We start from the raw sequence: 22,960 nt of genomic DNA on the forward strand, positions 1-22,960 counted from the left end.
ACAGCGCTGATGCAGACACGCAGGGAAGAGTCAGTCTAGTTGGAGGCAGGTGCTGCTCTGGTCTGCCCACTCCGGCCGACCAAGCACTGCTGTTCTTGCCACTAGTCCAGGGAGGTGTCGTTCTGACATCTCCGAGGGCCTCCTTAACAAACAACTAAAGGAAGAGCGGCAGCAATCCATCCTATGGAATAACTCTACAGCTCCTTAAAAGTGAAACGAAGTATAATTACCTTCAACCAGTTTCGATTCCTGCACTGTGGTCTGAGGTTAACAGCTAAGGGCCCCCCTGGGGAACCGTGCCCAGGCTGTGCTAGGTGTGGCCACGGAGATGACTCTCCCAGACCCTCTTGTTTCTTATCTTTTTGCCTCAGCCTGGTTCCCGGTCATTCATGCACTCCCTGGCCCCTCTCACCATTCCCTCACGCTGCAGAAATCTGTTTCAGAAGGGCACTTCCTCGTATCTGAGTTTTCATATCTGTTTTCAATCTCTTCCTCTGCAATAGCTCAAATTTCACTTGATTACAACGTCTGACTCGCTATATTTCTATAACTGGGCCTATTTTGTGTCTAAGGTGCTACGTGTAGATGCGCGTGAGTCTGACATTTGAGGGGGTGGCTACTTCCCTCTCTCTTAGCGGGTGCTCTACCCACAACTTGCCCTGACTGTCCGAGGGGAGGCTACGGCCTGGCTTCGTGCCCTCCGCCAGGGGCAGTGGCAGTGTTGAAGGGACCCTGGAGCTCAAGAGCCACCTGGACACTTGTCCAAGCTCTGGAGCAAATTCCTTAGGTAGTTCCATGGCTTCCTAAATCATTGAGCTTTCTACTCTGGCTTCGTCCACCTGGGCTTGTCTTGTGTCCCGCAAATGAACCGCCTTAAACGTTCACAGAATATTGATTTTTAAGGCCCTTTCAAGGTCTGAAATGCTTCATTTTATTTGACGCCTATCATGTTATCTCTCTTACTACCTGCCTCTTACAAAGGGGACGACACTGTCCTGTAATGTGGGGAGGCGAGGGGGCGGTCCTGTAATGTGGGGAGGCGAGGGGGGCGGTCCTGTAATGTGGGGAGGCGAGGGGGTGGCCCTGTAATGTGGGGAGGCGAGGGGGTGGTCCCGTAATGTGGGGAGGCGAGGGGGTTGTCCTGCAATGTGGGGAGGCGAGGGGGCGGTCCCGTAATGTGGGGAGGCGAGAAGGTGGTCCCGTAATGTGGGGAGGCGAGGGGGATGGTCCCGCAATGTGGGGAGGCGAGGGGGTTGTCCCGCAATGTGGGGAGGCGAGGGGGTGGCCCTGTAATGTGGGGAGGCGAGGGGGTGGTTCTGTAATGTGGGGAGGTGAGAGGGGTGGCCCTGTAATGTGGGGAGGCGAGGGGGTGGTCCTGTAATGTGGGGAGGCGAGGGGGTGGCCCTGTAATGTGGGGAGGCGGGGGGGTGGTCCCGTAATGTGGGGAGGCGAGGGGGTGGTCCCGCAATGTGGGGAGGCGAGGGGGTGGCCCTGTAATGTGGGGAGGCGAGGGGGTGGTCCTGTAATGTGGGGAGGCGAGGGGGTGGTCCCGCAATGTGGGGAGGCGAGGGGGTGGCCCCGTAATGTGGGGAGGCGAGGGGGTGGTCCCGCAATGTGGGGAGGCGAGGGGGTGGTCCCGTAATGTGGGGAGGCGAGGGGGGTGGTCCCGCAATGTGGGGAGGCGAGGGGGTGGCCCTGCAATGTGGGGAGGCGAGGGGGTGGTCCCGCAATGTGGGGAGGCGAGGGGGTGGCCCTGTAATGTGGGGAGGCGAGGGGGTGGTCCTGTAATGTGGGGAGGCGAGGGGGTGGTCCTGTAATGTGGGGAGGCGAGGGGTAGGTCCCGCAATGTGGGAGGCCAGAGGGGGTGGCCCTGTAATGTGGGGAGGCGAGGGGGTGGTCCTGTAATGTGGGGAGGCGAGGGGGTGGTCCCGCAATGTGGGGAGGCGAGGGGGTGGTCCCGCAATGTGGGGAGGCGAGGGGGTGGCCCTGTAATGTGGGGAGGCGAGGGGTGGTCCTGTAATGTGGGGAGGGCGAGTGGGGGTGTCCCGCAATGTGGGGAGGCGAGGGGGTGGTCCTGTAATGTGGGGAGGCGAGGGGGTGGTCCTGTAATGTGGGGAGGCGAGGGGGTGGTCCCGAAATGTGGGGAGGCGAGGGGGTGGCCCTGTAATGTGGGGAGGCGAGGGGGTGGCCCTGTAATGTGGGGAGGCGAGGGGGTGGCCCTGTAATGTGGGGAGGCGAGGGGGGTGGTCCTGTAATGTGGGGAGGCGAGGGGGTGGTCCCGTAATGTGGGGAGGCGAGGGGGTGGTCCCGTAATGTGGGGAGGCGAGGGGGTGGTCCCGCAATGTGGGGAGGCGAGGGGGTGGCCCTGTAATGTGGGGAGGCGAGGGGGCGGTCCTGTAATGTGGGGAGGCGAGGGGGTGGTCCCGCAATGTGGGGAGGCGAGGGGGTGGCCCTGTAATGTGGGGAGGCGAGGGGGCGGTCCTGTAATGTGGGGAGGTGAGGGGGCGGTCCTGTAATGTAGGGAGGCGAGGGGGTGGTCCTGTAATGTAGGGAGGCGAGGGGGTGGTCCTGTAATGTGGGGAGGCGAGGGGGTGGCCCTGTAATGTGGGGAGGTGAGGGGGTGGCCCTGTAATGTAGGGAGGCGAGGGGGTGGTCTTGTAATGTGGGGAGGTGAGGGGGTGGTCCTGTAATATGGGGAGGCGAGGGGGTGGCCCTGTAATGTGGGGAGGCGAGGGGGTGGTCCTGTAATGTGGGGAGGTGAGGGGGTGGTCCTGTAATATGGGGAGGCGAGGGGGTGGTCCTATAATATGGGGAGGTGAGAAGGTGGTCCTGTAATGTGGGGAGGCGAGGGGTTGTCCTGCAGTGCGGAGGGTGGCGTCCTGCAGTGCAGAGGTGAGGGGTTCCTCACTTCCTGGGTGTGGATGCAGCGCCAGCTCCTCCTCGGTGGTAGAACTCATGCCTGAGCGTTGTTTTCACTGTGATGTTATGAAAACATTGTTTTCACAATTGCTGGATTCCAGGCAATAAATTTTTCTCCAGCAATGTCAATACCTCCTGCAAAAAAGAAAGAAAGAAAGAAAAAGAAAGAAAGAAAGAAAGAAAGAAAGAAAGAGGCATAAAGAGCAACAGGAAGTGAAGAAATTTAATCAGATGTTAGAGGAATGAAGACTGTTCATTATATATGTTTTCTGGGGTTTTATTTGTTTTTGTTTTTTTTTTTTGTATTTTTCTGAAGTGAGTAGCAGGGAGGCAGAGAGACAGACTCCCGCATGCGCCCAACCGGGACCCACCTGGCATGCCCACTAGGGGGCGATGCTCTGCCCATCTGGGGCGTGCTTTGTTGCAACCGGAGCCATTCTAGCACCCCAGGCAGAGGCCATGGAGCCATCCTCAGTGCCTGGGCCAACTTTGCTTCAATGGAGCCTTGGCTTTAGGAGGGGAAGAGAAATAGAGGAAGGAGAGGTGGAGGGATGGAGAAGCAAATGGGCATTTCTCCTGTGTGCCCTAGCTGGGAATTGAACCTGGGACTTCCACATGCTGGGCCAATGCTCTACCATTGAGCCAGTCAGCCAGGGCTTATATATGGTTTTAATAACAAATATTATATACTGTTAGGGTATCAATTTTAAAAGTGTCAAGTAAAAAAAAAAAAACCACCTAGAGTTTTCCATTCATTTTCCTTTCTTTAAAAAGAGTCAGTGTGCTTGTATCAACATGATGTGGTTCAGACTTGAATTGTTTTTGTTCTAAAGATGCTGCGTATTTCTTTGACCGGTTATTTCATTTTTGTCCAGAACATCGTCATCTTCATGGGCATGTAGGTACCTTCTCAGTTTCAGTGGCTCAGTTTGGGGAGCAGGGAGAGAGAAACGAGCGCAGAACACCTTGGCAGCAAGAATTTGGGCTGTGATGCTGCCTTAGGGCTGAGGCCAGCTCACTCCTCCTCAGGAATAGGTTCTAGTCCTCCCCCCCGCCCTTTTCTTCTGTGACAGAGAGCAAGAGAGAGAGAGGGACAGATAGGGATAGACAGACAGGAAGGGAGAGAAATGAGAAGCATCGATGCTTCATTGTAGCACCTTAGTTGTTCATTGATTGCTTTCTCATATGTGCCTTGACTGGGGGGCTACAGCAGAGCGAGTGACCTCTTGCTCAAGCCAGCGACCTTGGGCTCGTGCCAGCCACATTTGGGATCAAGCCAGTGACCATGAGGTCATGTTTATGATCCTACACTCAAGCCGGGACCCCACGCTCAAACTGGTGAGCCTGCGCTCAAGCTGGCGACCTTGGGGTTTTAAACCTGGGTCCTCTGCATTCCAGGCCGATACTCTATTCGCTGTGCCACTGCCTGGTCAGACTCTAGTCTTTCCCTTTTTCTTCAGCACCCAAGCTGCTCTCTCTGCGTTGCTGGGTCTGCACAGGGAATCCCGTTGACTTCCGGCTCAGCCTTGACCCCCTCTCCCCGCTGCAGGCAGTTTTGCATCATCATGGCCTGGTGTGGGGTGCAGGAAGGCTCTTTCAGATGCCTTATTTTGGGTGACCTGTGGCTTTAACATCTGTCGCTTGGCCCTTGACCCAGAAAGCCATCAAAAAGAATTCAGTTTTCCTGCAGGGGCAAATGGCTAATGGAACCAGACTATTTCACTGGGTCCTGATCGTCTTGGTTCCAGCCTGTGAATGATTGGGTGGAAAGGGGGCTAAAGTTTAGTGGGGAGTTTTTATATGCGAGGACAGGGCTGTTATTGTAGGCAGAAAGAAGAAAGGGTAGTTGATATAATAATGGCTCTTATGGGTTGAATTTTGTTCTGCCGAAAGATGCTGAAGTCCTAACCCATAGTACGTACCTATGAGTGTGACCTTATTCAGAAACAGGTCTTTGCTCATGATCAAGTAAAGATGACTATATTAAGGTCATTGGGTAGACCCTGACCCAATGTAACTGTGCCCTTATTATTATTATTTTTTAAGTGAGAGGAGGGGAGATAGACAAATTCCCACACGCACCCTGACTGGGATCCACTCAGCAACCCCCGTCTGGGGCTGATGCTCTGCCCATTTGGGGCCATGCTTGCAATTGAAATATTTTTAGCACCTGAGGCAGAGGCTCCACAGAGCCATCCTCAGCTTCCTGGACCAAAGTGCTCGGATCAATCGAGCCATGGCTGCAGGATGGAAAGAGAGAAGGAGAGAGAGAGAGACAAGGGGGAGAGGGAGGGGAGGAAAAGCAGATGGTCTCCTCTCCTGTGATCCCTGACTGGGAATTGAAGCTGGGACATCCACACACTGGGTCAGTGCTCTACCAATGAGCCAGATGGACACAGACAGAGCCAGGCAGAGCTGGAGGACGATGTGAAGATGCAAGGAGGATGCTAGCTGTGAGTCAGGGGACTCCTGAGGCTACCGGAGGCCAGGAGAGAGGACTAGGACACATTCCTCTCACAAAAACCTCAGAAGGAACCATTCCTATGACTTGATTTCAGACTTGGAGGCTCCAGAAGTGGAGACAATAAATCTCATTTATTTAACCACCCATCAGGGGTACTTTATAATGGCAGCCTCAGGAAACTAACACAGCGGTTAAATCAAGACTTGAAGGATGAGTAGGAGCGTTCTGGGTGAATAAGGAGGAAAAACACGCTAGTAAGGAGAAATGACTCGGGCCAAGTGTTCACACCGGGCCACTGCATGGAGGTGGCGAGGCCAGACAGTGTGGGTGCGTGGCCGGCGGTGAGGCTGGGGACAGGCTGGGCCAGTCGTGAGGGACGTTCCCGGGCTTCCTTCTGAGGGCGGTTGGAAGCAACCTAAGACTTTCAGGGAGAGTGGGTGTGTCATATGGTCACAGTGATATTTTAGAGAGTGGGCATACTTGAAGGAGGTTTGAGATTGGGCTAGAAGGAAGAGGAATGACGGAACCGGTCCCAATGCTTGGCAGCCGGGGAGTGAGCAGGCCCAGCACTGAGGCGGTGGAGCAGTGGCCCGGAGTGTGGACCTGGCGGCTCCTTCAGTCAGGGAGCCGAGGGTGGCTAGCGGATGGCTGGTTTGAGATCCCAAGGGAGGAAGAAGGATGTCATTCCAGAAAGTGTTCCGCCTGTTGGGTTTTTCTGTTACGTGGGCTCCATCGACTCTCTCCCTCTTACTTCCCCACGCTGCCTCCTCTCCCGGTCTCTTCCCTCTTCCCTGGCTGCTCCGCTGTCCCCGGGAGACCCCCGCTCGCTCTCTCCTCTCCCCAGAGGCACCCCGTGTGGGCCCCCTCCACTGGGGTCTGGTCCGTGTGGTTTCCTAGCTGCTGGGTTTTTTTTCTGCCGATTTCTAGCTTGAGTGAGTCCTTGAAGAGTAGGTCCTCCTTTCCTTGCAGTTCTGTAGTTTACCTGGGCATACTCCTATCAGCTTCCAAAGCCAGGAGTTTTGGGGGCTCCTGTCTACTGTGCAAGATCCCAGGATTGGGGTGCCTGATGTGGAGCTCAAATCCTGCCCGCTCCTCAGAGAAAAGTTCTGAACGTTTGAGGCCTCCCCAGCCAGGCCATGCAGTGCTGCAGCAGGGCGTGGGGTTCCCTTAGTCAGGCTGTGTCCCTGCCTCTCCCTCCCCTCTTGGTGCTGCTCCTGTTGTCAAGGCTCTGTCCGCCCAGTTCCCAGTCCCCCTCAGAGGGACGTAGTCCGCATGTGGTTGTAGATTGCTTGTGCCTGTGGGACCAGGTGAGCTTGGGATCTTCCTGCTCCGTCATCTTGAACGTCTCTCTGCTTTGTTATTTTTCTGCTCATTCAAGTTTAGATTTCTGAAATCACAGGAAATGTGTAAACAGGGCCAGCAAGAGGCACCAGGATGAGGAAGTTCTCTGATTCAGGACCGGGAAAGTGCAGCACGTTGTCCAGTCTGGCTGCTCCCGTCCACTGCAGGAGATCCCCCAGTGGCCAGGAGAGGCTGCCCTTGACAGGGGAAGGATGAAGCGCCAGTGTGGTCGGTCTGCAGTCACTTTATGGTAATTATAGAGGAGCAGGGGAGCTGTCTGGGAGTTTTTGTAGAGGAGAATCGCGTTGAATCACGTTGTTTGGGTAAATCCTTGACTCTGGGGATCTGTGGCATGTCGCCAGTAGAGAGCGTCACCCTGTTCTCTCCCGGGTTACAGAACTTCGTAGAGTGAGGGCTGACCTTGTGAAACAGAGATTTCAGATTTAAAGTGTGTGACTTTTGCAAAGTCTCCTTCCAAATGAATGAGTGAAATACCAGATTAGGCCTTGGCTGGTTGTCTCAGTGGATACAGCATTGGCGCAGCATGCTGTATCCTGGATTCAATTCTCAGGGCACACAGGAGAAGTGACCATCTGCTTCTCTTCCCCTCTCCCCCTTCTTTCTCTCCTACCCTCTTGGAGCCAGTTGCTCAATTGGTCTGAGCATTGGCCTCAGGTGCTAAACATAGCTCAGTTGATTCAAGCATCAACCCCAGATGGGGTTGCTGGGTGGATCTCGGTCAGTTCACATGTGGGAGTCTCTCTATCTCCCCTTCTCTTGCCAAAAAACAAAACAAAACACCAGACTATTAATTTCAGGATTGATAGCATTAACCATTGGAGAGAGGGGACTGTTTTTTCTTCCGCCCCTGCTTCTCCCTGCATTTTAGAACTTCAGAACAAGAGGGCATTGAACATTTGTTGAAGGTCCAAAGCTTGCTACCTGCCTATACTAAGTGCATTCACATAGGTTGTCTCATTTAACTGTCATGCCATGTCTTCCTTTTTCTCCCCCTCATTGGTTTAAGAGGGAGAGAGAAAGGGAGTGGGGGAAGGGAGAGAGAAAGAGAGAGAGAGAGAGAGAGGGAGAGAGAGAAGCAAAGCATCAACTTGTTCTACTTAATTGTTCGATTTTTTTTTTTAGTTGTGCACTCATTGACTGCTTCTCCTATGCGCCCTGGCTGGGGAATTGAACCTGTGACCTCGGCATGATGGGACAATGCTTTATGCACTAGAGCCCACTGGCCAGGGGCCATGCTATGCCATGTTTTCAATACAGGCATCTTTTTTTTTTTTTAACTTTCACTTTTTATTGAGTGGGGGGGTGGTGGTGCAGAGACAGACTCCCACATGTGCCCTGACTGGGATCCACTTGGCAAGCCCCCTACGAGGCAATGCTCTGCCCATCTGGGGCGTTGCTCCATTGCTCGACAACCGAGCTATTTTAGCTTCTGAGGTGAGGTCATGGAACCGTCCTCAGCACCTGGGGCCAACCCTGCTAGAACCATTTGAGCCATGGCTGTGGGAGGGGAAGAGAGAGAGAAAGACAGAGTGGGGGAGGGATGAAGAAGCAGATGGTCGCTTCTCCTGTGTGCCCTGACCAGGAATTGAACCTGAAACTTCCACATACCAGGCTGATGCTCTACCGCTAAGCCAACTGGCTAGGGCCAATACAGGCATCTTGATCTCATTTTTTTCAGATGAGGAAGTGATGTTTTGGAGGAATGAATGAGTTGTACATGAGGGAGCCTGGATTTAAACTCAGTTTAATCTCCATCTGTTCAATGCCTCCATCCCCACCCCGCCTTGCTCAGCAGCTTGTAAGCCAGGTGTCTGGGAAGGGGACATATCATGAATGCAGGAGTGTTTCTTGTGCGTGAAGATCAGTATCTTGTAGGAAAATCTGGTTTCATTTGATAGAGTCAAGGGAGATTCTGGGCACTCTGTGTTTGAGGAACAAACTACCTGTTCCCATTGCAAGTCCTGCAGATACTCAGAGATAGGAGATATCTCTGTGGGCTATTACCGTCAAGATGACTTCCTGGAAGAGATGAAACTTGAACTTGACTTTGGAGGATGGGAGAGGTCTGAAAAGGGTCACAGGCCATTTACGGCAGAAGAACCCTACAGCAAATGCAAAATTTAATAAAGATTTCTCCAAGGTGCTTAGGATATTTGAATGGACCACAGTGAAGATTAAGCTGTACATGGGGTTGGTCAATCAAGACTAAGCTAAAATCCAGTATGGTGGACAATAGGGAGCCATCGCAGATGCAGGCAGGGAGCAATTTCCCATCCATCCAGCCAGCTGTTACTCTGTCCACTTATAAACCCTCAGTGGGGGTTGGGTTCATGAACTTGCCTGTTAGAGAAATAGTTCTCAGAAAAATGTGAAGAAAATTGGAAGGGAAAGATTCTAAAGAAAAGAGGAAGCATTTTCTTATCTGTCCATTGAACTTTCCCATGAATCCTGTAGGTCTTTCTCTAAATGCCTGCCTCCTCCCACAGGTCACCCCACATGCTGGTGGTTTCTCATTAATTAGAGCTACTTTTGAACATGCCTCACTCTCTCAGCTGGACTCTGAACTCAAAGAAAGCAGAGTGGATCTTGTTCCTCTCTGTAAATGTAAACAGTTTGGCCAATCCCCTAGCCACTAGCTAAAACTTGAGGACCTATTAATGTGTCTGGCAGGGATTTGTTGGGTTGAACTGATGTGAGGAGAGAGGGCTGATGTACGGGAAGGGCCCATCCTTTCCTTTATAAGCCTCTGTGGAGTAATGCGTAGCAGTTGGGCAAGGAGAGAGAAGCATTCTGGGGTTAGAGCAAGCGCTGGAGAGGCTTGGTTGCACTGGGAGCCAGATGGCACTTGAAAGGGAGTGTTGGCTGCTGGGATGGAGTGAACAGCAGCACAAGACCAGAAAGGGCAGAGGGGCAATTCCACGGTAGAAAACCCTCTGGCCACCCTCGGAGGCACTCACCCTGGCTCTGTGTGGCTGCAGGCTCAGTTTGCTTTCTGTGCTTTAGTCTCCCTCGCCTGGGAAGGTAGCGCAGGTGGCCTTTGCCCACTGGGAACTGGGTTGGGAGTGTGCTGGTTGCTTTAGTCCCATCAAGGCCGTGGTCCATGTTCCTTGCGATGCTTTGTTGGTTTTGAAAGCATCAGTGAGTGGTGTTCCCTAAGATGCCTACTCTCTGAATTTTTCTTAGCTTACACACTGACAAATTCTTGTTTAATGATTTGTAACACACCCTGAGTGCCTCTACGAGAGGCAGGACAGGGAAGACAGGTCAAAAGAGCATCTCTCTGGGTATACCTTTCTCATTCTGCACTGACTTACCCCTTCCTGTATTAATTATGATTAGTTCTGTGAAATCATAATGGAAATGAGTAGGCTTCCCAGTCCCTAATGGTTTGTCACAGTTTTAAACTCTGAAGTGACATCACAGGATTGAAATTTGCCAGGATGCATGTGTCAGACATATTCTAGGTATGTAACAATGTAGAAGCACAGTCACAAAATTTATAGGATTTAGAAATGTTACTTTTTGCATTTGCATGAGCCAAGATGCTTATTTGGGGGAAATAGGCATGTTGAACTGGGAGGTGGCTACTCCGCTATTGGAACGCTGACCGATATCACGCATTATTCTTTTTAAAAAATAAATTAATTTATTTTTATTTTTGTTTTTTTTTTTGAGAGAGAGACAGGAACATCGAGCGCTGCTCCTGTATGTGCCCTGACCTAGGGAATCAAAACCAGCATCCTCTGTGCTCCGGTGAGGATGCTCCAACTGACTGAGCTAATCTGCCAGGGCCTAATTTTCTTTTAATTTTTTATTCCTTGCACAGAGACAGGGAGAGAGAGGGGGTGTGGGTAAAGGGAAGCATTCATTTGCTGTTCCACTCAGTCGTATATCCATTGGTTGCGTCCTGTGTGTGTCCTGACTGGGGATCGAACCTGCAACCTTGTTGTATCAGAACGACACTCTTAACAGACTGAGCTAACCAGCCAGGGCTGCATTATTCTTAAATGTTGCTAATCCTGAAGGTGTCTCATCACCATATTTACATAAGTGCAGTTCTGCTGAATGATGGAGTAACTCATGGAGCCTTGTAATGTTCCTTTCTCTGACAAAAGCACCTGTCACAGGATGTCTTCAGTTTGCTCCCTGAAGATATTTTCCTAAGGTCTTTTGTTTTTCCTTCTAGGGTTAAAGGTCCTGTACAATTTTCTGTTTTGCTCACATCTGCAGAGGTTCTCAGACTGCCTGACAATGAACACTGCACGCTCTGTTCTAAAGTCTTAGGTGATTTCCCCCGTGGGGCGTATACATTTACTTCTTAAGTTCTTGTAGTTCGCTTGAAAATGTACATTTACTCACACTAATAAAATTTTCTTCCAGCTATATATTTTCCTGCATTACATCATCTCATTAAGCACTAGAATCTCTCAAGCCTGGATTTCCCCTAAAGATTGTGGGAAATTTGTGACCGGCTCCATAAAATGAGCTCTTATTCGGCGATGATCTAAAAATAGTTGTACCAAACCGCAAAAACATATTGCAAGTGACTTAGATGAATGTTTCTCTTCTGCGTTTAGAAGTTATTAGGTGCTGGGGTGGGAAGGAGCCTCAGACATCATCTGGGCAAGTCTTTTAGTGGAAAGATAAGAGAATTGAGAAGCCCTGGGAAGTAGAGTGGTTTGCTCCCAATCCACAGTGAGTCCTTGGCGCCCCCTCCCCCCGGAACTCACATCTCTGCATTTCCTCCTGCGAGGACAACATGCCTGACTTTCACACTTGGGAAACAGGAGAGCAGGACGTCTGGAATCCTACAGATGTGGCTTGAAATCTCAAGTTGATCACTTAATATCTGCGATGACTTGAGAAATTTCAGCACGTCTCATCTCAGTCGAATCGTTTCTTTTTTCTTAATTTTTTATTTATTGATATTTAGAAGGGGGGGGGGGAGAGAGAAACACTTATTTGTTGTTTCACTTATTTATGCCTTCATTGGGTGATTCTTGTATGTGCCCTGACCGGGAATCAAACCTGCAACCTTGGTGTATCAGGAAGACACTCTAACCAACTGAGTTACCTGGCCAGTGCTCACTATACTCATACCTGAAGTCGGTATTATAGTAGACTCCATAGAATTGGTATGCTAAGTAAATGACATCATCTATGCGAAGAGATTAATACAGTGTCTATTCAATGATTGGTAGGTAGCATTCTTATTTTTATGAAAATAGGATAAAGAGTGAATATATTACTAGGATGAAACCATAGGAAGGAAAAGAGATTTATTTCCATACACAATCACTTGAGAAAGAAATACTGGGTGTACGTGGGGAGACTGAACACATTTTTTTGCTGTTATCCTCCGGCTTTGAATTGGCACACTTGGAAGTTGAGTCACGCCCAAAATATCTGGTCCTGCAATTAGGGCAGGATACCACTAGGTGGCAGTGGTTTCTCAGTTATGGTTCTGTGATTTCCATCACCAAATGGATGGTTAAAGGAGAGCTAATTTGAATATTTTCTTATTCATATCCATTTTTAAGTAGACTTCCTTACCATACCATATTTAGTAAGAGAGTGCAATTGACAGCACTCTGAAGTCAGATATACTGGGATTTGAAACTCTTCTTCCATGTCCGGCATCAACTTTGGCAAGCCCTTGGGTAACCGACACCCAGATCCAGAAATAGAGCATGACCAGCACCCCCGAGGCTTCCTGGTGCCTTCACCAGTGCATTCTATTCCTCAAGGTAAACAGTATTCTGCATGTTCTGACCATGCGTTTGTTTTGCTTATTTTAAAACTGATTATAAATGGAATCATACAGTATGTATACTTTTACAGCTGTCTTCTTGTGCTTTATTATTATGCTTTTGAGAGTCATCCATCTTGCTATGTGGTTGTTTTCCATGGAAGTATAGTATTCCATTGATTGTTTATACCACTGTTTATCCAATATACTATGAATGGACATAAGTAATGATATTAGGAATAGTCTTGTAATGTATTTTGGTGTATAAATGCATGCAGTTCTTGGGGGTACATCCACAGGAATAGAGCTAATGGAACGTAAGGTATGCATAAGTCATAGCTTTAGTGCACACTGACGGGTTTCTGAAGTGATTATATCCATTCTTATTCTACCAGGCACCTGCGAGAGTTCCAGTTGCCCAACATCTTTGACAGTTTAAAAAATGTTCTTGCAAGTGTGTAGTGGTGTCACATTGTGCTTTTAATATGAATTTCCCTGATGGTTAATTATGTTGGGAACCTTTCATATATTTGTAAGCCATTTGGATATGCTATTTGTGAAGTTCTAGTTCGAGACTGTTGCCTGGGGCGAGGTGAGGAGGGGGACAAGATACTTGTTAGCTGGCCTTTTTTTTTTTTTTTTTTTTTTTTTTTTGTATTTTTCTGAAGTGAGAAGCGGGGAGGCAGAGAGACAGACTCCCACTTGTGCCTGACCAGGATCCACCTGGCATGCCCACCAGGGGGCGATGCTCTGCCCATCTGGGGTGTTGCTCCATTGCAAGTGGAGCCATTCTAGCGCCTGGGCGGAGGCCATGGAGCCGTCCTCAGTGCCCAGGCCAATTTTGCTCCAATGGTGCCTTGTCTGTGGGAGGGGAAGAGAGACAGAGAAGGAGAGGGGGAGGGGTGGAGAAGCAGATGGGCGCTTCTCCTGTGTGCCCTGGCCGGGAATCGAACCCGGGACTCCTGCACGCCAGGCTGACCCTCTACCACTGATCCAATAGGCCAGGGACCCCAATTATTCTAGCAGGAATCTGGTTGGGCAGGGTGTGTGGATCAGGAAAGAGCTGTTTGCTCAAATTTGCATATCACAGGAAATTTCTGAAGGGTTGTTTCTTTGAGCTATGCCTTCCTGTGAGGGCCTTAGTCAGCTTGCTACCCTCAGAGCTCAGAATTGTGTCTGACTCCTGCTGCCACTGAGACCTTCTCTCCTGTCCATCGTCCCATATGGTTCTTTGGATCTATAGATAAATTTGGGAGAACTGACCTTCTTATAATACTGAGTCTTAAAATCCACGGAGATGGTGTATTACTACAATTATTTAGGTCTATAAAAAATTCCTCAGTAACACTTTATCTTATGTGTGGTGGAAGAATAAGAATTATCACCATCATCATCTACGATCATACAATTAGTAAATGGGAAGATCAGGACCTGAGCCAGGTGTCCTGTCCATGTGTCTCCTCCTGGGACCCACCATGAGGCCATCCTTCGAAGCCCCAACACCAGCACCTGCTATCTCTTATTGGCTTGGCCATTTCTTCTCCCAAAACCTGTGCAATAAACCCTCCACTTTGGGGACAATTAATTCAATTAACTTTTATTAGGTAACTGCGGGCATTTGGAAAGAAGGGATGCTAACATAGTAAGGAAGATTCAGTAATTTTCCAGAAGGGCGTGTTCCCTGTACCATCAGTCACAACGTGTTTGGGGTGTACTCTGTGAATCGGGTGTGTGTTTAGTGCTAGGACACAGAGATGGATCACAACAGGCAAGCTCCTCTAGTCCAGTCGGGGGATGTCTGCTCTTGCGGGGTCAGTCCATCTTTTCTGTACGTATCCCAATTTCCCCATGGGTGTTCTCTAGAGCTGAGGGTCTCAAACTCAACTCAGCATGTGGGCCGCAGAGCAAGATCACAGGCCGTTCGGCGGGCCGCACTAGTAGTCTACAAAAGGCAACTGTTACGCAACACTTTTCAGTGTCACAAAACGACCAGAAACTGTAGTTCGCATCCACAATCTGCTGTTAACTACTAAGCTATTATCTAGCTAGGATGCTAGAGAAATGGCAAAATACAAGTAGGCCCCTAGGCAGTACTTTATTTTATCCAAATATTTTTGAAACGTCGTGGATAGTCTGCGGGCCGCTGAGTTTGAGACCCCTGCTCTAGAGGGAACCGTGAAGATTAAGCGGGGTACTACCATGGCTGGGGAATGCTCAGGTTGGTTTGCAGCATTGTCCCGATATACCAAGGTTGTGAGTTTGATCCCAGGTCAGGGCACATACAAGAATCAACCAGTGAATGCATAAGTAAGTGGAATAACAAATCCATGCTTCTCTCTCTCTCTCTCTCTCTTTCTTTCTTTCTCTCTCGTTCTCTCTTTCTTTCTCCCCCTCTGTGTGTGTGTGTGTGTGTGTGTGTGTATATAAAAATATCAATTAAAAATAGGTAAAGCCGGTTCTCTTGCTTTGGGAGTGACTGTGGTCTCTTTGGTGGTGCCATTGTGCCACAGCATAAACCCAGCATGATGTGTTTGCTCTGAGGCTGTCCTCTGCGTGGGGCAGTCCTGACATGACGCCGTGGCTCAGTACCTGCAGAGGTGGCTGATGACCTGGCACTGACTGGAACGGCTTGCTTCTCTGCACCATTTGGGCTTTTGTTTCCATCAACGTGTCATGACCACTTTGGAAACAGATGGAGCAAAAGAGCAGATGTCACATGTAAGGTACGAGATATAGAGGTGAACGTGATCCCTGATCCCTGAGTGAGCTGGGGTTCTTTGGAGGTCACAGAAAACCCAACTGGAACTAGCTTAAACTACAAAAGCCATGGTTTATGTTTCATGAACTAGAAAGACAAGAGTAACCTGAGGATGTTTCAAGGATCTGCTTTTCTTGTTTCTGCTCAACCTTTTTGCAACCCCACTTCAGGGTAAGTTTCTCTATCATTAGCAAAATTGTCGTCACGTTCCAGGCTTGGATAGGACACAGGACAGAGCTCCAGGGAGAGCCTCTCTTTCATTATGTTGTCCCTGTTTCTTTCTCAGAATTCCTCAGCAAACCTCCCCTCACTTCTCACTGCTTACCTGCTTGTTTGAAACTGGTCTGTGAGGCCAGGGAAAGGGGGTGCTGATTGGCTTGGGTCTGTTACCTGAATGAACTGTGTGGTGAGTTAGGGAACAAGGTCTGACCCTGAGTGGATTAGATCTTTCAGGAACAGGAATTATTATACATAGTCTTCAATTTTAAATTCTATTAAATGTCGTTTGCCCACCCCTTGTTTCAGTGACCACCCCACATCGTGTCAGCACCTATACACATCGACGTTCTGTGCATAAGCACACACGCTTGTACACTCCAGCTCTCCACCATCTTCACACTCAGAGGACACATTTCACTCCCAGCCCTACCAGTCGTTCCCAATCATTTCAACCGAGATTGCAGGTTTGATCAGTGGCCCCCTGTATTTAAATGACCACACTAGTTTGTGGGTTATGGTGGCAGGAAACAACGGACTTTAAATTTATCCCCCCTACACACACATCTTCCCACTGACATAATTATGAAAATATAGAAGGGGATTCAAATTTCCAACAAAGTTGGAAACCAGAAATACTATTTAACAACTTACTAGAAGCCAGGAGGGATTTCTATTGTATAGAACTTTGGAGAAGCTTCAAGGAAGCGAGTAAGGATATATTGGGAAAAAGAGGTCATAGGAAATGCTTTCCCTGTTACAGAGTCAGTGTCTGTCTTTCTGTCTGTCTGTCTGTCTCCAAGTGACTCCTGGGCTAGACTTCCCAATATGCTAGAAGAGAAATGAGAATTCAGCAACTGGGATTCATGCAAACGGAAGAATGTTTTTTATTCAATGTCTTTGACAAGGAAGTAAACGTACAGCACTTCAGACCAGAGACTTGATGGGGAGACCCTCCCCTTGGTTCTACCACCAACTGCCAATCACAGGCGGGTGGGCCACGGAGGGGCGGAGACAGGAAGCTCAGAGGAGGCAGACAGGGATGGGACCCAAGCAAAACCACACACTTTTTATGAGCAAATATCAAGGTGAAGATCTTTCCTTGATCAAAGGATTGAACGTGGAGGAGGGAAAATGTGGGAGGCAAGAGGCCGAGGAGCAGTATTCCTTTGGGAAAAAAAATTACGATAGGAAAGAGCAAAAAAGTTTTAGAAAATATCTAACTTGAGCTCAATAAACTTCAGGAAGCCAAGGAAAAGATGGAAACAGAGTAGACTTTGATGAAAAGGGAGATGTTTGTGATAAGGAGAGCTTTTCAAGGAGACTGAAATTTAACGATTGTTTTTAGGTTGATATGGATCTAGATGCAAAAGCTCACAAAAATGCACAAGAAATTTTGCATTCTTTTTCATGGATGTGGTTACCAGAGTGATTCATATTCTGCCCTTTGGACAGACTGTTTCTCAGTAGTTCAAAAATTTATTTTTAAAATGGATATTTAGCCTCTTTTTTTTTTAATGAAAAGAAAATTAGTTTCTTCTTTCCTATTCTTGGTTTTTCAAAGAGACTAACCATCAGTGAATGCTCAATAAGTGCTATTAAAAGTCCCCGAGTGTTATATAAATCTTGACTTTCTTTAAAACGTTATAGGCTGTGTTGCCAATTATAAATACGTAGCCTAGATCGCTCTGTAAAATTACAGTGTATGGAGTGAAGTTAGGCACACTGCTTTCGGAAGTCCCTTCCAATGAGGCCAGCAAATCAAATATAGTATTTCCCGTTAGAAACGAAGTCATCAGATCAAATATAGTATTTCCCGTTAGAAACGAAGTCATCGGATTGAAATCAACAGCAGCCGTGTAAAGAAGCAAGTTCACGCTGCAGAAAGTTTAGGGGGGGGGGAGAAACATCATCTTGTGGTAGTTGCTTTTCACATGTGCCTTGTCTGGGCAAGCCTGGGGTTTCGAACTGGAGACTTCAGCATTTCATGTCAGTGCTTTATCCACTGCGCCACCACAGACCAGGAAAAAAAATAATTCTTTATAATCTGGGCATCTGATATTTTGTTTGAAATTGTGTCCCTATGGCAAAAAATCTTTTGAAACCTACTGATGTTGAATCAAATTGAGAAAGGCTTCCAGATTTGGAGGAAAAATACAAAGGAATAAAAACAGTGAGAGGAGATGACATGGGCACAGTGTCATAGTGAAGCTATAGGTAGATGACACAATACCTGCAGAAGAGGTCAGACAGAGGAAAAGGAAGAATAATAAAGCAGAAAGCTTGTCAGAATCCAGGTAAGTAAGCATTAAGTACAATTATAAAAGATGAGGAGTGACATCATGTGATGTCCCTTTATGAAGGTGTATATACAGTATATGCCTGTAGTCATGTAAGTAGATGGTAAAATAAAAATGAATATCCATTTATTTTAATTTAATTTAATTTATATTCATGCTTGCAGTAGACTTCTTCAAATTATTGTTTTGAAAGGAGAATCTTTTTGCCTCCAAATTTATATTAGCAAAATTGTTCGTAGGTGAAGGGCGTCTATGAGACATTGTCATTTCTCTTTCTGGGGCAGGGGAGGGAGACTGAAGGTTCTAGAATGTAAAAGCCCTATAAACTCTCTTAGAGGAATATTACTTCCCAAAACAGTGAAGTGGGCCAAGAAATAAATCAAAGTAAGTAAAAATGGTGTGGTTACAATGGGGAAGTCCTGACTTGGAGAATTAAACGAGTGAAACAGAATTGTTTTATATATACCTGTAACCTAAATGCACAAAGCAGAGAAAATACTGTGTAAAAATTGTAATTTCATTATACTGACATTTCTGAAAATCCCAACTATTATTAACAAAACCAGGAAGAGTCACTGAGAGCTGAGCATGAACTGAATGTGTCCCCCGACAGAGGAGGAGGAAGAAGGTTCTTATTTTTGAGTTTTTTCATTAAAGAAATTTATTTTCAAGTATGATTTTATATTGACTTAACAGTAATTACAAATATAAATTTTTTTAAAATACTAATTTTAATAATACCACAGGAGACAATATAAATGCAACATGGTGTGTACAGTAAGAACACATGAAAAACGACAATGAAAAAATTTCCCAAGCACCAAAAAACAGGAAGCAAGAGGAACATAAATAAGATCAAACATATTCATGATAGTAAACATCAAGATGTTCAAATAAAAAATCTTTGAATTAAAAACCCCACACAAATCTCATGTCCTACTTGTGAAAGACTGTCTATCTCAGAAAGCAAAGAAGAAAATGAGAAGGTTAAAACCACGATGTTGGGCTAATATGTGCAGGTAAAAAAATAAAAAAGTGAAAACCTCAACAGATTCTGATATTAGTATTATATAATTAAGAAGTTAAAATATAGAAACATTAAAATTAACGCAGGTAATTTGGCCTTGGTTGGTTGGCTCAGTGGTAGAGCATCGGCCTGGCATGTGGATGTCCCAGGTTCGATTCCTGGTCGGGGCACACAGGAGAAGTGTTCTCCACTCTTCCCCTTTTCTCTTCTCTCTTTCTTCCCCTCCCACAGCCAGTGGCTCAATTGGTTCTAGCACATTGGCCCCAGGCACTGAGGATGACTCCGTAGAGCCTCTACCTCAGGTGCTAAAAGTAGCTTGGTTGCGAGCATGGCCCCAGATGGGCAGAGCATTGGCCCCACATGGGGGTTACTGGGTAGATTTCAGTTGGGGTGCATGTGGGAGTCTCTCTCTGTCTCCCCTCCTCTTACTTGGCCTAGAAAATGACAGGTAATTTTATTTTGACAGGAAGTACAAGACCCCCTACACACATAAGGGTCAGCAATATATCATATATGCAGTGGCTACATGTCATTGACATATTCAACAAAATATTTTTGTATAAGGTACACAGGGAGAAAAAGTTTTGAAGCCCACAGGAGAAAGAGTTAACACAGTTTCCTACATCTCTGAAAGATCAAGCAGCCAAAACTAAGTGAGAAAACAGAATCTGGATGATAACATCACTAAATTTAATTAAATAGACCAAATTGGAATTTGTACCTTACAGACAACTGAATATCTCTGGTAAGAGTTCATTGAACAACGATAAAATGTAATTAAATACAAAGAAGACCTTCATACATTGCAAATGGGAGAATTTATATAGTAGTTCATTTTCTGTGATCACAAACTTCAATTACGTGGGGAAAAAATTGCAATCCCCTAAAAAAGAAAAAGTGTAAACGTGTGATTTCAAACATCTTAGAAAACAGTGAAAATGGGAGTTCTCCTTATCAGATGCAGAGGACCATGAGGGTGGTGAAGAAAGGGAGGGCTATGGCTCAGAAAATGAAACTTGGTGATCAGGGTGAGCAGTGAATGAACGTGATCAAAGGTTCAACCCAGCTTAGAAAGGAACGGCAAATACAGTATTATGAAAACGGGGAGCAAGAGCAACGTGAAGTAAAAAATGAGCACTTAAAAGAAATTGGAAATTACAAAGAAGTTGATGTCTCACTTTTTTTGTGTGCAGGGAGAAAGAAAAGAATATAGAAAACTTTCTGTGTAATTAAGAAAAATATGAACATCTCAAAATACGGACTGATTTCAAGGAAAATATAGCTATAAAAATTTACATTAGCCCTGACCAAATAGCTCCATTGGTTGGAGCATCATTTGCAAGCACAGAGGTTGCCGGTTCGATCCCCAGTCAGGGCACATCCAGGGGCAGCTGTATATTCGTTCCTGTTGCTTTCTGTTTCTCTCTCCCCCTCTCTTCCTCTCTCAGTAAAATCAATCAATCAATAGATAAATTTAAAAAATAATTTACATTGGAAGTGGCAAATCTTGAAAGATAGAATAACTAATTAGGACAAATTTCCACAGATATTAAAGTTTATACTTAAAAATAGCTGAAGGGGCCTGACCTGTGGTGGCGCAGTGGATAAAGCGTTGACCTGGAATGCTGAGGGCTCCGGTTCTAAACCCCAGGCTTGCCTGGTCAAAGCACATATGGGAGTTGATGCTTCCTGCTCCTCCCCCCTTCTCTCTCTCTCTCTCTCTCTCTCTCTCTCTCTCTAATAAAAATGAATTAAAAAATAGATGAAGAGGCCTGACCTGTGGTGGTGCAGTGGATAAAGTGTCGACCTGGAATGCTGAGGTTGTAAACCCTGCACTTGCCTCATCAAGGCACATATGGGAGTTGATGCTTCCTGTCCCCCCCCATTTCTCTCTCTCTCTCTAAAAATGAATAAATCTAAAACGTCCAAAAATAAAAATTATTAAGAAAAAATAGATGAAGGGGCTGGGATGATGGTTCATTCAAATGTATTATAAACAGAGTAAGGAAATGCATAGAAAGTTTTCTTATTCATTTATTAACAACCTCGGTAACAACTGACATGATGCTCCATGTCTGTGCAAAAGAAGTTAGAGTTCAATTTGAGTTATGAAAATAAGCAAATAGTTCTGAATTTAACACTAACAAATTGACCAACATTCTATTAAATTAAGATAAAGTTATTACCAAATTAACATTGCAGGAAGGCGGTAACAACTTGATGTTAGAAATATTTTACTGTAACGTATATCCATGGTTCAAAAGAAAAATCTCAATGGTGACAAAAATGATATTTGTTAACATTTAAATCCAATTATTGAAGGATAATACTGAACTCCTCAACTTTTTTTTTTTTTTTTTTTTTTTTTAGTTGTTATTCATTTCCAGTGATCGAAAGAGAGAAAGAAGGGGGGAGGAGCAGGAAGCCTCAACTCCTGTCTGCACCTTGACCGGGCAAGCCCAGGGTTTCAAACTGGCGCTCAGTGTTCCAGATTGACGCTTTAGCCGCTTAATCGACTGCGCCACCACAGGTCAAGCCCTCCTCAACCCTTTTAACTTTCTTCATTTGTGTCTGTCAAGCAGGGAGCTTGACTGCTAGCCCAGCGCAGAGCGTCAGTGAGTGACTGAGACTTAAGCCGGCGGCGGGGTCTAAAGTGCTGGGGAGAGACGGAATCTCAGGGCGTTGTACCAGGAGAGGCTGGTCTGTCCTGGGAGGTTCCTTGACTCCTGTTGGCACTGATCAGGGAGCTGGCAGAGACTCAGACAACAGCTGTGCTGTCCCTTTCCCTAGGGATAACGGAGAAGGATGGAGAGGCTGCTCCAGGAGAGCCCTTTGACCAGCAACGGTGTCATTCCATTGTCCAACTTCCTCTGTAAAACCAGAACCATTTCCTTAGAGAACTGGGAGAAACGTGGACTGGTGCTGAAGACTCCTGCAGGAAGGAGGAAAGGAGGAGAGAGAGTGGTTATTTACTGTGTCACCCAGGTGGCTTTACGCACAGAGTCTCTCAAGCTTACAACACCTTCATACTTGAGCGTGAGGCCTTCATACTCGGAGCATGTTTGAATAATGACACACACGACTAAGATATGCAAATGGTATGTTTCGGTAAAAGTTATTGGGCAATCATACATGCAAAAGAGTTCATAAATCATCCGTGTGCAATTAGTGAATAACAAACCACACAACTGCGTGCCCTCTGTTCAGTTTAAGAATTGATTCCCAGTGCCTTAGGGCTGAACTGGGGTGGGGGGGGGACAACCCCCATCCCTTCCCCCTCTCCCCTCCCTGCTCCCTCCTCCCCCCTCCGCCCTGGTACTCCCACTCCTCCCACAGGGAAAACCACCGTCCTGAGTTTATCATTCCTTTGCTTATTTTTGTGTTTCAGTACCTATGTATAAGTCAATAGACAAAACGGTTTAATTTTGCCTGTTTCAGAACTCTAACATTGATAGTACCCTGAAATATTTTCCTGTTTTGTTTTTTTGTAATAGGTCTGCTTCTCTACCAGAGCTCAAGGCCCTTGAGTACAGGCTCTTGGCTTCTGTGGCTCAGAGCCCTATTCCCAGAGTCCACAGCAATGTCTTGCGTGTGGTAGGATCTAGTGTTTGTAGAATGAATGGATGAATCTCTTGGCACAAATGTGCACTCGATTTTCTCCCTCCTTCTTGGTTGTCTTCAAGTGAGCCGGGCCTACAGGGAGGGAGTTACCAAGCTGCCGGCTCCATGCAAGTGCGGGACCTTGTGCCAGATGGTGTCCTTACCGCTTTCTCTGCTGGGTGGCTGCTCTGGTCCTGAGCCTGGCTCACCGCTGGCTGTCCGCTCCGCTGTGCTGCGTCCTGTCCTGTGGTACTTCGGGAACTTGCTTGGATACTCTGTGCTGAAGACCGTGCTCTGGACCATTTTCCTTTGATCCTGAGGCCCATGTTCTATAGTTCTCGCCATCTGCCCTCACAATTCCCTCCTGGGTGGGGGAGTTAGAACCTTGGGCGCCCCTCCTTGCTCAGAGCTGCCTTCTCCTCGGATGCCCTTTCAGCTGTGTTGTCGGGCTAAGTGCAGGGCTTTTCTTAGGCACAGCGTTCTCAAACGCCTCCCTAAGCATATATGAAGACCTTGACCCTCTACGCCCAGGTTTGACCCTAAGGGTCTCTGGTGAGCCCGGACA

At 47.2% G+C, this 22,960-nt stretch overlaps 1 protein-coding gene across 1 annotated transcript; it reads right to left on the minus strand.

The window, feature by feature from the left end:
- Window positions 1-973: 973 nt before the first annotated feature.
- On the minus strand, window positions 974-22,698 carry LOC136384440 (uncharacterized). The gene is made up of 2 exons (XM_066354600.1): window positions 22,560-22,698; window positions 974-2,394 (listed from the first exon to the last, which is right to left on the minus strand). Exons 1-2 carry the CDS (start codon window positions 22,696-22,698, stop codon window positions 974-976), a joined length of 1,560 nt encoding a protein of 519 aa, XP_066210697.1.
- Between the last annotated feature and the right edge of the window lie 262 nt (window positions 22,699-22,960).

The sequence above is a fragment of the Saccopteryx leptura genome, chromosome 13 (genome assembly GCF_036850995.1).
Source record: "Saccopteryx leptura isolate mSacLep1 chromosome 13, mSacLep1_pri_phased_curated, whole genome shotgun sequence".
NCBI lineage: Eukaryota > Metazoa > Chordata > Mammalia > Chiroptera > Emballonuridae > Saccopteryx > Saccopteryx leptura.

Bases quoted from the DNA above. Each gene is read 5' to 3' on its own strand.
- LOC136384440 (XM_066354600.1), bottom strand. From the start codon at position 22,698: ATGGTCCAGAGCACGGTCTTCAGCACAGAGTATCCAAGCAAGTTCCCG. The intron at 2,395-22,559 runs GTAAGGACACCA...CCCACATTACAG, and splicing joins GCCACCCAGCAGAGAAAGCG to GACCGCCCCCTCGCCTCCCC.